Raw genomic sequence first — 15822 nt, 5'->3', positions numbered from 1 at the left:
TAATGGCTAGAGGTTTCATTGTCCATTTGTCTATCTGAGACATTAGCTCATCCTACTTGTAGATTTTTAAATTTCTCTAATTCCGATTGGCTGGTATGCTTTGATGTTCGCGGCTTTGACACGAATCTTTCACATGTAGCTGTGAACGTAGAAACAAGGCCTTATTAGCAACACACAGAACTTAAATCCTTTGAAGCGACTAGTCCAGTTAACCTTAATTACTGAATAATCGCACAGCTGGACATCCGCTGTGGGCCTTACAAAGTCTTTTGTCAACTTTCATAAAACTTACGTAGCCCTCAAGCAAGCAAGAAAGTTAAAATCACGGCCGTAATGATGGAGAGATTCTGACTATTTCCTCACAATAATGTTGATTAATTAGGTGTCTTAGTATACATGTATTCATTTTTCCCAGTTCCTGTAAATTATGTGAATATCCTTTCTGAAAAGATCTTATAAACTAGTAGATTTGATGCACAGTGAAGTTCTGTACTTTCACATGTTATGCTTCAATAATGTTGCTGTTTCTTTAAAGGGTTCTGGTTGGCTGCGTGGTCTAATTTATAGATAACTGACATATCACATCGGTCCATTTCAGTTCGGATCTCGGCTAAGCCAACGTGGGTATGTGAGAAATCATGCCAGTATCTTGTCTTGCGTTGGTGTTTTTTACAAGGGTTTCTCGGATTCAACCTTCACCAATTATACCGGCCGCTATGTATAGCCAATGATATGCTTTAAATTGTATTAAATTCACAAGCCGTTACTTGAAATTATTATGTACCAGGGCTGATCAAAATTGCTTTTCAAACACATGTCAGAGCAACTGGTCTCGGAAAATTGTCCCACCTACATTTCTACTTCTCGGATAATTTCCATCTCCTGCCTAGATTCGATGACATGTATGCATTTTAATCCAGCAAAGAAAAAAAAAAAAAAAAAAAAAAAACAGGAAATGAAATAATATACAACATTTTTATTTCTTTAAGAGATTTTGTTTTGTATTTTTGATTGTCAATGACCCTATAAACATTAATTCTTGGTCCGATATGCTTCCATCACCAAGAACAGAAACGAATTTACAGGAATTTAAATTTTCCCTAATTTCTTGTATTGATACCTGTTCATTTGACATAACAAAATATCTTGCCTTAAATCCTACAATTAGCACGAAGCAGAGCACCGTTCTTCTCATGGAGTGCACACAGCATTTTCATATCAGAAAATGATTTTCCAGTTTGAACTAGGTTTAAATGCCTTTTTTAAAGACAGCTATTATTTGTTTATTTATTTATTTATTTATTTATTTATTTATCATCATTCAGTTTTCAAATGGCTTTCCTAGTGGAGTGTGGGCAATTTTAAATTTAGGGATTTTCTGCAGATGATAATTGGTGTTCTGCATATACAGCGCTGTGAAGTTTTATCAGGATGAAAAACTGCTATGAATCATGCCAAGAAATTTTTAACTTTCACAGGCGTTTAATGATTATTCCGTTGTGCAAAATGTCCAGTACTTTCGCATGGTACGCTTCAGTGATAAAGCCATTATGGCAAAAGGTTCTGTACTTTCGCATGGTACGTTTCAGTGGTGATGCCGTTATGGCAAAAGGTCCTGTACTTTAGCATGGTACGTTTCAGTGGTGATGCCGTTAGTTGAAAAGGTCCGGTACTTTTATAGGGTATATTTCGATTATGTTGCTTTTATGTGAAGAAATTACTTTTTTATTATTTTATGTTTCAATAATGTTCCGATTTATGAGGAAGTCTTACATTTTCACCTGTTAATTTCAATGATGTTTCCGTTATTTGAATAAATACATTTAGGCCTATTGACACTGAATGTGCAGACTGATTTAGACCTATTGACACTGAATGTGCTTACTGATTTAGGCCTATTGACACTGAATGTGCATACTGATTTAGGTCTATTGACACTGAATGTGCATACTGATTTAGGCCTATTGACACTGAATGTGCAGACTGATTTAGACCTATTGACACTGAATGTGCTTACTGATTTAGGCCAATTGACACTGAATGTGCATACTGATTTAGGCCTATTGACACTGAATGTGCATACTGATTTAGGCCTATTGACACTGAATGTGCATACTGATACAGGCCTATTGACACTGAATGTGCATACTGGTCATTTTCTATTGTCGAAATTGTAGGAGTGGAATTATTTCACCATCCATTTATTCAACTATAAAATCAGACACAGTGGTAACAGGAATGTCGGCACATACTTTATTATATTTTGCCCAGATACCGATCGAAGGCTTCGTCGAGATACAATGGCAAAGTATATATGAACTTAGTGATAATTTTAAATTGTACTAAAGAAAATCACAACCCATTATCAACGTTTCCTCTTGAGTTGTACTAAGCAAGGGTAAAAAATTTCATTTAAAAGACAACAAGTTATGTTAAATACATAAATTGTTTAATATAAATTTTTAACATATTAATATTATTATGTGCATCATGAGCGTGGATTAGTTCCTTATATATTTTTTCAGTTTTTATTGTTTTTTGTTTGACATATTATTGTACCGTGATCTGATGGGCATGTACGCTCCTATCATAGGAGGAAATACATACATGATATGGCATTCATTCGTCTAGTCAGTCAGGAGTTTTACTTGTTTGTCATTTAGTCGTAAAAAGGAAACAAAATGAAACAACGTGTTTAAGTAAAGAAATGAATACCTTTCATTAAAGAATTGACACACACACACACACACACACACACACACACGCGCGCACGCACGCACGCACGCACACACACACACACACACACACACACACACACACATATATATATATATATATATATATATATATATATATATATATATATATATATATATATATATATATATATCTTTCCTTTAGCGACATCTTAGTGACCGGATACGGAAAACATCCAGTAAATTCATGGATGATGACAAAGTTGCGGATAGGTAATATCATCTCGCTCTCTCTCTCTCATTCTCTCTCTCTCTCTCTCTCTCTCTCCCATTCTCACTCTCTCTCTCTCATAACCTTCAATCGTTTCAATATTAGCATCAGGGAATTTTAGTTGCGGTTGTGCCATGGCCTGGCGTAATTTTAAATTCGTTTTTCCTTTTCATGTAATTTGACTTGAAAAACATTTTATGTCACGAGGTTAATTTTGAATATGAGTATAAGAGAACTCCTGTCAAATGTCAACGAATTTGAGAATTATTTCGAGTGAACCTTTGCTATCCACAAAGCAAAACACAATAGAAGACGCTTTAAGAAGTATGACAGCTTTAACACACATTTTAAGTTTCCTGTATAAGGTGTTGTTAAAATATACATCACAGATGCAAGTTCAGCCACGAATTTAAACGATTATGTGCGTATCGTGCTATTTTTCAGAACAGGCTTTAATAGAATATACACCAATATTGCTCATACACATCAAACCATAATTATCTTCAAGCAATGAATAATTTCTTGGGTTTGTATCCCCCCCCCCTTGTTTATAAAAGAAAGAAACACGCATCAGAGCAATTATGATACCCTTAGTACGTCTGTCTGTCCGTATATCAGTTGTCACATCTTCTCTTAAATAATTAGGTGGAAATTCACTAAACTTTGAAGTTACGCAACCCGTTAAAACGAATGGCTACAGGGGGCGCCATCTTTGGATATTGACTTTGTGATTTATGTAGGGTGCAAAGGTCAAATCAGACAAAAACTTAAACAGCAATTACGTAATTTTTTGTGTGCTAGTTGTCCTTCATAAATAGAGTCATTCTACAAAAGCGTATCGCATATTTGGCAGCGTTTGCTTTTGACCCCCCCCCCCTCCGGCCACTGTCTGTGGACGGGTGTGAGAATGGGGTGGTATTGTAGGTGGACGGAATGTACATTGAAAAGCGCTGATGTGTGATTGCAGCTTCTTTTAACTTAGAATCTATGTCATCCCCATATGTTCCTCAAGAAATATGAAAATATATCGTACAGTTTTTCTTCTTTAATTCCTTATTCTTTAAAATCTATTTTAAAATATTTGAAATGGTCATAGAAATACCGTAAATTAAAAAAAATGTATATGCAGACTAAAACACGTTTAGACTGATGGAAAATGTTTGCTTTTTGTGACAAATCGTCTTTTCTCAATAGCACTAACACACTGGCCAAATTGGAGGTTTACTTTGTGGACATGTCCTACGAAATGATTGAGCAACAGAAATCCTATGAGGTATGCATTTTTAATAAAGTATGTATGTATGGATGGATGGATGGATGGATGTATCTATGTATGTGTGTATGCATGTATGTATGTATCTATGTATGTATGTGTTTGCGTGCGTGCGTGCGTGTATGTATATATGTACAAGTTTTCATGCCTGTAAAAACAGATAAAAAATTTCTTAGAAAAGTACATGATTGCTATATTCTTGTGTATTACCGTATATATTTATGTATATTAGATCAAGGTAAATATTTGTGTATACCAGATCAAGATATAGACTTGTGTGTTAGAGACCGAGATAAATACATGTGTTTAAGAGATCACGATATATATATTTGTGTGTATACTTGATACGACTCTACGGTCTCAAACTAAGTAACAGGCAAGAGTGAAAACCAACCAACATCGGAAAATTCAACAAACTATTCACTTCCGTAGAACACAATGTTAAAGCCGTAAAACAACCCACAGCACTGTCAACCAAGTCCAATTAGACCTTAAGGTGCAATCACAAATCCAAATGTGTGAAGTTCCAATTGAAATCCAGTGGTATTCCAAAATAATTCCTGTTGTTACGAATTTGCTAATATGCCAATAGCTTGGAGTGTGGTGATGTGCTAACAGTCTTTAAATGTATCATAATAATGCAAAAATGTCCTTGTCTGAATTCACGATAATTCTAAAGTAAAGTTATAGTTCAAGAATATTATTGAGCACTGTTTAGTTCCAGTGAATACTAATTTAAATAAATAACTCCAACCAAATTAAAATGTGTACAAAAGAATAAGTTTAATTCTGCTTCAGATGTTCAGGTGAAAATGAGTAATTTTTCAAACAATCAACATTATAAATAAAAATAAGAAATAATAATAAAGCCAGAATATTGGTCAGTTTCCTCCATTAATCATTTAACGCTCTCACCAAGTCTAAGTATATCAAAATTATAAACTTAATGACCTAGACTCACATTCATCTAAACGATTAATAATGTATGTATCTACAATCATAAATAAAAGTTTAGCTATGTGTTGTGCCGAGTGGTCTAAAGCGCTCTTCGTTACGGATCACTGCCATCTCACCTCTGTCTGCGGCGGTTCGAGTCTAAGATTCAGCCAATGTGGGCATGTGAGAAAGCTTGCCAGTAGCTTCTCGTGGGTCGGTGGTTCTTTCCGGGGTTTTTCGGGTTCTTCCTCCACCATTAATACTGGCCGCCATGTATAGCCTATCGTGCTAAAAAATGGCGTTAAACCCCACAACAACAAAAAAAAAGCTATGTGTTGTATTGTTTACAAAAGAAAATGTCACTGGTCAGATACACAATCACTTGATTTTAGGCAATGTCGGTTACAAAATTCAGATTTACATAACATATAATCATTAAGAAAAACCAACAAACACTGAAAATTAAATATACATAACATACTAGTGTATAAGAGATCAAGATATATATATATATATATATATATATATATATATATATATATATATATATATATATATATATATAAATCGTTGAATTTAGAACTACATTTGAAACAAAATTCACTCAATAATGGCAGCCAGAAGAAAACAAAAATTGCACGTTTAAGAGGGATTGGGAGACAATTGATGACATAGTTAATGCTGAAGACAAATATTGACTCGGGTAAGTGACGAGAATTACTGTATTCACATTCTCCCCCAAAGTATATAATGATAACAATAATAATAATAATAATAATAATAATAATAATAATGATGATGATGATGATGATGATAATAATAATAATAATAATAATAATGATGATGATGATGATAATGATAATGATAATGATAACAATAATAATAATAATATAAATAATAATAATAATAAAAATGTTAATAATAATAATAATAATAATAAAAATAATAGTAATAATAATAAAAATGTTAATAATAATAATAATAATAATAATAATGGAGAGATCACCAGGAGCAATATCTCACAATTTGGCTAGGAATAGTGATAAAACTAGACCCCTAGAGAAGATGAGGTTCACAGTAACGCGAGTTCTCGCAGTATCTCGTTAATCGAAATCATCTCTCAGAGTGTGTGTCAATGTCAGTACACCAAAGACAATGGTCCACTATATTAGCCGAAGAACACACGTAGATCTTGAGTGGGACTTGAATCATTCTATCTTAACAGAAAAGGCTCTTAAACAATTAATAAACAAAAAGTATGGTCTTGAGGAATAAATAGATAAATATATTCCAAAAGCTGGGTATCATGCTTCTGATTCCTTCCTGGATCTTGATTCTTCATCTTCACCTTACATCATAATAACAATGTTGAATTAAGCAGCGTCAGCATTTACAACGAGAACTTATGTGTCCGAAACAATGTATGGATTTTTTCTCTTATGAGGATTCTGCAGATACGATCGATATTTGTGGTAACGATTTACAATCTTGGGTAGAAAGTTCATCATCATCATCATCTTTATTTCCTTCCATGGAAGATTACATGATATAAGAATAAATCATCTGAATACAATCAATAAATATAAAAAAAAAAAAAAAAAAAAAAAAAAAAAAAAAAAAAAAAAATTCTATATTGGAATACAAATTCTTACACAATATCAATCAACAAAGTGTTCGTCAACTCATAAGTTGCAAGTTTCAGTACCTTATTTACAGAAGATAGCTGCACACTGCATGACAAAGTATGCTGCATACAGGACGAATAGCTTGGAGTTTTCTTTGTCGATTACTCCTGATGGTAACCTTTTACCTAAAAGATATTGTAGTTGCAGCTCATCTTCTGCATTAAATAACGTAATGTGCAGGCTCAGGGGAAATTTATCAGTAAGGAAATCCCAGAAAGAATTTCGAAAGTTCGACATATAAGGACAACTAACACAACAATGAAGTATCAAGTCTGTATAAACATTCCCACATCTAATACACATATCAAGCTGTGTTTGTGGAACAGCAGCCCATAGTTTAGCTACATATGTAAATACCTTAGTGTGTTGTCTAGTTTTAGCCGACTGCCACACTGAGGCAGGTCGTAAGTATTCGTGTATCGAAGAGAATCTATCAAAATCTGCTTGATTAGACATACGAACTCTCCAGAGGCTATTTTCAAGACCAACAATTTTTGACCTTACAATTTCTTTCCAATTATGTTTATCTGGAATTTCAGAATGATGTAAATAATCAGTTAGATACCCGAGCAAGTCAAACTTCTTTGAGGTATAATATAAATTTGAAATTAACCCGCAGCTTGACATGCATCCGCTCAGAATGAAGTGAAATAACGCAACGTTAAACACACGTTTAGTATGTACATTGTTAGGCATCAAACACAATCTGTGTAAAAACATCAATTTTCTTCTATCAATTTCGGACTGCGCTGATGTCCATCCTAGCATTCCCAGGGCAATGTCTGATCTTGTATGTATTGGAAAACCTTGTAAATGTTTGGCAAAATACCTCAGAGTTTTATCCAATAAAGCGAGGTCACTTTTTGAAATGTTACACCATAATTCACTTCCATAAAACATTGAAGGGAAAATTACCTTTTTAATTACATTTGCAGCAACCAAAGGATTTAAACCATTCGGTTTAATGCCAATACCAAACAGACCGTGAAAAGATTTTTTCCCTTTCTTGCATGCATCGAGTATTGCGTCATGCGACGTCAGCTTTGAGTTAATCCGGTGACCCAGGTGTGTTGCCGAATCGGTGACCGGCAAACATGACGGGCCAAGATACCATTTCATATTGATAAAATTCTTGTATTGGGGTCCGAAAATGATAATGTATGACTTTGTAACACTAAGCTCGAATCGCCACTTATTACTGTAGTCGTATGCTATATCTAACAGCTTTTGTAGATTGCTAGGATATATAGCCAAAAGTGAAATATCATCAGCTAGGGTTGGATTTCCCACAGCTAAGGATCCAGTCTTTGCTCCAAATCCACTATTTTCTAACTGTAGCAGCAAGTCATTTATAAATATTGTGTACATCAAGGTTGACAAAACACCCCCTTGTCTCACTCCTTGGCCAATTGAGAACCAATCTGAAAATTGCCCATTTACAAGAACTTTACTCTGTAAATTTGTATACATGTTAAAAAATATCAAAAGGGATTTACCCGTAATTCCCAACGTGAATAATTTAAAAAGCAGTCCTTCGTGCCACACGGTATCAAATGCCTTTTTTGTATCAAGAAAAGCAGCAAAAACCCGTGAACCCATGTTTACATTATATTGTACTGATTGCAACAGCACAAAACTCGCTGTTGTGCAGCCTAAACCTTTTTGGTAACCATGTTGTTGTGAACTGGGTATACTAGAATTAGTATCTTTGAGCCAAGTTACCAAACGTTCATGAATAATTTTCTCAAAGGTTTTGTAGATAACAGGCAGTAAAGTAACAGGCCTGTAACTTTCGAGGGAGTTCTTTGATTTTCTGTTACCTTTGTACAGTGGTATTACTAACCCTTTTTTGCAATCTACAGGTATGTAAGATTGATCAATCATCCGAGTAAATAAAATTGTCATACACTCGATGAGGTAGTCGCTGCCATAGATCAAATGTTCATTGCAAATTTGATCATGGCCCGATGCTTTTGATTTCTTTAGACCTTTAATGATTTCTCTTACTTCATTTAAACTGATACTGGTCTGTAAGGCCTCGATATGGCTTACTTCGTCCTGTAGACCCCGATTTAATTCTCTCTCTATAAATTCATAAAAGTTTCCGTCAAAACTATGGTTTAAATTCGGCGTGTGAATGTCCTCATAGTATCTAGCAAAGCCATTTGCGATGGAATCATCATCACGGACACAAACTCCATCAGTTGATAGTTCCTGACAAAAATTTGTATTGTTCCCTCTCTTAATGTTGATCATTTTCCAAAAGTGTCTTACATCGCATTCATGTGCTTTTTCAATTTCTTCATACACCTCCCCCATATATTTTTCCACAGCAAGTTTTTGAACGTTTCTAAAGTCTCTCTTCTTATCTTTATATTCTCTGTAAGAATTAAATTGACTACCCCTCGGTCTTCCCTCATTTATCCAAGTATACCTAGCTTGTCTTTGAAGTTTATGTGCTTCTTTGAGTTCATTTGACCAATATGGTTTGGCATGATAATTGAATTTAGACTTTGGAAGCGCGATGTCGCTTGACTGCTGTATTGCATTAACAATGTGCTGGTAAAAGCTATCAACATTGTCCGAAATAGTATCTATATCTAAAGTTTTCAGGCGAAGGTCCAGCTCAGATTGATAGTTTTTCAAGATATCAGCGTTTAATTTATTCCAGGCTATGTTGTTTCTCTTCATAGACTGTCTGAAGTCTCTCCCACAGGTCACTGTACGAAGGGAAGTAAGGATAGGGAGGTGGTCAGATATCGCGTGCTCTTCGTGATCTGAAACAATGTGCACATTTCGTAATCTACCTATGCATTGATCCGACAGTACAAAATGATCAATCATCGTTCTTGCTGGGGTGAACGTATAGCGGGAACCAGTGCATATTATTAAATGTCCAGCACTCACTAGATTATTATATCGCAAGAATTCATGAAATACTCTATCTTTGTAATCTCTGAAAGTGGCTGGTTCAGCTACTGCATTGAAATCACCAGTAAAATACACGTCCCCCAGCTGTGAGTACTGATCATAGAGATTTTGAATCAACTCAATTTGCGCTTTGTAACAATCTATGCCATATAATAGGGTCGGCATATATACACAAAAAATATATACATTTTGCATATCAGGAAATTTGAATTCTATGCCAACAACTCTGTCACTATTAACTTCATCTATAAAGTTAGCATATCTCATGAGAGAAGTTTTGCAGAAGATTGCAACTCCTCCTTTACCACATTTTATTAACATACAATTAGAGGAAATATCCTCTGCCTTAGCAGTGCATTTATAATCAGAACGAATAGTATCGCAAAATGGAAGTATGTGCTGTAATAGTTTATGTTCAGTTACGCAAGCTACGTCAACATTATATTTATCCAGCATTGCACTAAAGCTAAGAGCAGAGGACATAATTCCTCTAACATTCCAGGTCAGTATATTAAGATTCATATTAACTTGCAATATAGGCATATTAATACTTATGCATCGTGAAAGCAGGACTAAAATGACAAAGATGACAAAACACATTAACTTACGACAGAACATAATGGCAAATTTATGAACAATTAACTGTCACCCTAGTCACAGAATATCGCATCCTGCACCTTCATTTGCCTCCTGATCGCGATTGCTAAACCTGTCTCGCCAAGATTGATTCCCATACCACCTTCTTACATAAACACCTTTTGGCCATGTTACATCATTTTCAACAGTGTCGCAGTCTGAATTATATACAGTCAGCTTGGCCGATAGACAATTACGTCTACTGTGGATAAACTTTATGAATAACGGATCTATATCGTATTCTTTCAAGAATTTACCGAGGCCTTCAGCAGTAGATTTGACGCCAATGCCACCCACATAAAAGCGCCTTGTTCTACGTCTAACTACACCTTCAAATACAACATTCTCATTTTTGTCATCAACATCCTCATGTCCAACAATACTCTCTGAACCTATTTCTAAACCTGATTTACCAAATAATCTAGGTCTTTCTACCTGACCCCCAATAACGGTAGGTATCTTGCTAGGAGGGGTTTTCAAGTCTATACCTTTCACATTACTGTTGCTAGTAATCGGATGCCTAGCGTTCTCTATCCTGGTCGAAGTCGAAGTTAACAGTTTATTTTGATTCTGAATGGGTGTGCGCACAACATTTGTCACATCAGGATGAACACTGGCTTTATAAATCTGTGGGATATTTCCATCGAAGGGGGCGATATGTCTTCTAACGAAAGTCTGTGAAATTATATCCGAACTTTTTGAAACCAGAGTTTGCAGAGCACTGACCCCACTCTTTTCCATAGTTGTTTGGGCCGTTACACCGGTTCGTGACTCCACTGCCGTTGTACCTGGTGTAGAGTCGTCAGCCTCAACCAACACGGGAGACAAACAGTTGGACACTGCAGTTCTGAATTAAGCAGCGTCAGCATTTACAACGAGAACTTATGTGTCCGAAACAATGTATGGATTTTTTCTCTTATGAGGATTCTGCAGATACGATCGATATTTGTGGTAACGATTTACAATCTTGGGTAGAAAGTTAAATATTTACCTATCAGTTCGTGCGTACGGTATCATAAACGTATATACGTGTTCATTTCTTCTGGTTCGTTTTGGTTTAATTAAAATCGTTACAGGGATGATTTATTTATTTAGACCATTAATGAAAAATATTAATCTATTTTCTGTTTTACGTTTTGATTTAGTTGTTTCTAGTACAACTTATGCTATATTGGGGCCAAACATATTAGGATTTATTCATAATTAAATGTAACAAACCTGGCTTCTCCGTCCAATACATCTTTTAAATTCTGGGAATGGGGGCGAGGAGGGAAAAATGTGCAAGCATATTTAAAACAGGTCTAACTAAACACTTGAAAGCTGATTCTTTCTCCTTGGGGTGGGGGGGGGGGCGGGAGGGGGTACCGTTGCTATCTGTTGAGACTATAGTATAGGAATGCGCCATTATCATTTTATTTCAGTTTAGGTCCAGATGTAACCCATTCTTCAAGGTATGTACATGACCATGGCTGTGCTTTTGCTGCAACTATTCAGTAAAACATTTTCTTGAATACATGCTAGTGATTTACTTTCCCTTGGAATTATCAGACATAATAAAAATTTCTTTGGCTCAAACCAGCAGTATACCGCTTGCTATATTTTTCGTAATTACGCAGACGCAATATACTTGACCAAATAAATTTCGAGTGATCTCGACGAAATATCTCATACAGAATTCTCGCGTTGTTTCGAGTCCTGGACATAATAGATTAAATTTTCCTTTGGTCGATCTTAAATGTATTGCTAACAGTTTCTGCATTCCTCATCTCAGATATTTTGTGGTTTTCATGTCTGATCTTATCTCCGTTACTTCTCGTTAATGTGTGCCATTTTAACATGTCGTATCAGGGCTTGGTTATCGATTTTAACATTTCGTGTCAGGACTTGGTTATACGATTTTAATATTTCGTGTCAGGACTTGGTTATACGATTTTAATATTTCGTGTCAGGACTTGGTTATACGATTTTAACATTTTGTGTCAGGGCTTGGTTATACGATTTTGCAGACTTTATACCTTTCAAAAACAAAATGACCCTTTAATGCAAGATCATAAGCCGATCCAAATCATTCCTGACATTTTACATTTTACTTTGTTAATGTTCGTACTTAGTGTTTGAGATGCAATCTACAGGAGTCCATGCTATCAGAACCCAGTTCCATTACGGTATTTTATTCCTGGCCAGTCTCTTCTAAACCGTGCACCCACAATGATCATATAGGTAGAATTTACTTATTGTATTTCTTACCTGATTATTCTTTTCCTAAATTTACATTATGAGCTCAGCACTTTTGAATGCTACACAAACTCATGTATTCTTCTTAATTTTGAATCTATTTTATGCAGCTTTGACCTTCATGTCATAAGCCCTAAATTTACGTCATGAAAAATAATTCGTTTGAGTCTATTTCTGTAATACATGCAGCAACATCTTAGTCTTAGAACTCATTTACCTGTCATGCGCATCTATTTTTAGCCTTTTCTCAAATTTTAAGCCTTCTTAACCTTTCAGTCCGAGAGCCTGATATCGGATATCGGAGGTCAGCTTGGACTGTGGCTAGGACTGTCCGTCATTACATTAGGTGAACTGGTGGAATTTATGGCTTCCTTAAGTCATCTCATCACCACTCGCTGCTGCGGTAGGGTGGGTAAAAGAACCCCCAGAATGTCCAAACACCAGCTGACCAAAGTTCAACCAGCTTTACAGAGCAACATGGATGAATTCTGAAACCCATAATCCTCTTGCAGACAGATGATGCACACGTTATAAAATGGGTCATCCTGCTAAAGATGCGCACGATAAACAAGGAAATATGTGCCCTGGAGTGGAGCGAAACATTAATTATATACATGTATATTTAAAATCTGGTTATTAATTTTAAAAAAGATTTTCTATTCTTCAGCTTTCTCACTGTTAAAATCGAAATCTTTATTTGCCTCTGTGATCACTTCGAAATGACGTATCCATATTAATGCACTGCGGCAAAGACAGTCTTGTCACAAATATTTCGTTTGTACGGTTTGAAAGGTTTGTAAAATCTATCGACTTAACATTCTTTATATTTTAAAAACACATCCCTTTCTCTTGTGTGACTTTTTGTCAATTATATGCCGTTCATTTTTTTTAAAGGATTCTGTTTGATGCGCAGTTAATGATGTACTATTTTGTTTTCATTTCCAGGATGATGTGCGAGTTTGTCGGGGAGGATTGTGTAAAAATTAAATATGCGAACATATTCTTCATATCTGTACCTCACATTAGGCAAATATCAACTAATAAAAGAACATAATTTTATCTCCAACCAGACTTATAAACGGTTGATGAGACTTCGACGAGTCTTTTAAATCATTATTGCGAGAGAGGAAATTTAGAAATCTTGGTAAAATAGAAAAAGAGAAGGGGTTTGGTATGATGTTTTTTTTTGTAAAGCTGAACAAAGGGATAATTTGTGCTGAGGCAGACAGAACGATAGACGGAATTCCTATGTTATGTTTCTAACCCAGCGCCCTTTCGGTCGATAAACAATTCGTCTTTCAATGAATTTCCTCCACAACATACCTTCAAAAATAAATGTGTATCCTGACAACAAGACTCTGAGTATCTAGTAACACAGACTTATTACTCTACACGTGTGACACCCGATGTACCATGTCATACACACTTATTTCTCAACATGTTTGACAACCTATTTACTCTGTCACACACTTTTATTACTCTACACGTGTGACACCCGATCTACCATGTCATACAGACTTATTACTTTACACGTGTGACACGCGATGTACCATGTCATACAGACTTATTTCTCAACACGTGTGACACCCGATGTACGACATGGTACATACAGACTTATTACTCTACATGTTTGACAACCTATGTACTCTGTCCCACAAACTTATTACTCTACGCGTGTGACACCCGATGCACCTTGTCATCCAGACTTATTTCTCTGCATGTTTGACAACATATCTACTCTGTCACTCAAACTTATTACTATACATATTTTGATACCCTATGTATTTGGCACCCTATGTATCTGTCACACACTTGCTAATCTACATGTTTATCACCCTACGTACCTTGTGACACAAACTTATTACTCTACATGTTTTGACACCTTATGTAGGAGACGTTCTATGTATCCTGTCACATATACTTATTACTCTACATGTTTGACATTCAATAACTGTGATTCCCCTACTGCTATTGGTTAACATCAGAAAATACTCGTGTACATCTTTGGCGATCATGCTCAAAAGCTTATGCCAAAACGATTGCCGTTAAAGACGTATTTCAGACAATGTTACGAGCAAAAAAAAAACCCATCTTCGTCAGAGGAAGAAACACGCTACATCAACAGAACACACACTACACACAAAAATCAAGAGATATGTTTGACTCCTATATGTTTGAATGACGGGAAATCTACAAACAAGACACAGAAAATAGAAGAAAGAAGGAACACAAAATATGTAATAAAAAAACGGTCAGCCCAACAAAGCTTTATAACATAAACCAAAAAACGGACTATCATACATGTTGAAATAGAGCTTTTATATATAAATCATCTGTGCACTTTTAATTCAAATGCTATGGTATGGTTTGTAAGTGTTTATTGTAGTTAATATTGTTCAGTTAATCAAGCATTGTATGCAGGAAACAGTTCTTTTCTTTCATCTTTTGTCATATATGTTTAATGTCTGTTTTCAGATTGTATTGAAATGTAAAATGTAAGGGTAAATATTCTTTCCTTCTGCATGATTAGCCAATATCATGTAAAAGACAAACTATATGATACATGTTTAGGTATTTTCAATATTAAGGTAAATGTTTCAAAACTAGGGCTTTTATTTTTTATCTTCGTGACGTGTCTGTTATTATTGTCCTCTATTCATTTTTGACCGGAATTTTGTGCAAATAAATAGTATTTATGGTGTGAAATAGTTCATTAATTATATTAATTTTGATACCAAGAGCTTACTTTGTGTGATTTTACAGCCTAAAATTGATTGAACTAAAGTAGTATGAATCTATCAAACCTAGAACGATGTGATTATCTAATCAATACAACATTCGCATTTATAAACAAGACAAAATATAATCTAGTCAAATTATGAATGTTATCAATGAAAATAAATTTAAGGTTGTCAGCGGAGGAGAAAAGAGATCGCCAGTCAATCAATCAGTCAGCGCATATATATATATGTGTGTGTGTGTGTGTGTATGTGTGTATGTGTGTACACTCAGCATGCGTGCTTCCTTGGCCAAGAAGGATTTCATCGCAGACTGGAGCAGAATGTATCCGCTTAATACCGACGCCAATACAGCATATGTTCGAGTCTGTGTGACATTAATAACCTAGATTTCATTTAGAAAGTAAAAACAAAATTGCTC

At 35.2% G+C, this 15822-nt stretch overlaps 1 protein-coding gene across 1 annotated transcript in view; it reads left to right on the top strand.

The window, feature by feature from the left end:
* Positions 1–15358, top strand: part of LOC149783237 (acid-sensing ion channel 1-like) — a 46414-nt gene extending 31056 nt beyond the window's left edge. The window contains exons 9-11 of the mRNA XM_089931444.1: positions 2902–2969; positions 4162–4240; positions 12940–15358. Of these exons, the coding sequence (XP_089787570.1) occupies positions 2902–2969; positions 4162–4240; positions 12940–13155 (363 nt within the window). The 3' untranslated portion in view covers positions 13156–15358. The remainder of the gene's footprint in view (positions 1–2901; positions 2970–4161; positions 4241–12939) is intronic.
* Positions 15359–15822: the final 464 nt, after the last annotated feature.

The sequence above is a fragment of the Sinohyriopsis cumingii genome, chromosome 14, assembly GCF_028554795.1.
Source record: "Sinohyriopsis cumingii isolate HCF-2022 chromosome 14, ASM2855479v2, whole genome shotgun sequence".
In the NCBI taxonomy this organism is placed as follows: Eukaryota; Metazoa; Mollusca; class Bivalvia; order Unionida; family Unionidae; genus Sinohyriopsis; species Sinohyriopsis cumingii.
This window is presented reverse-complemented; position numbering and strand designations above follow the sequence as displayed.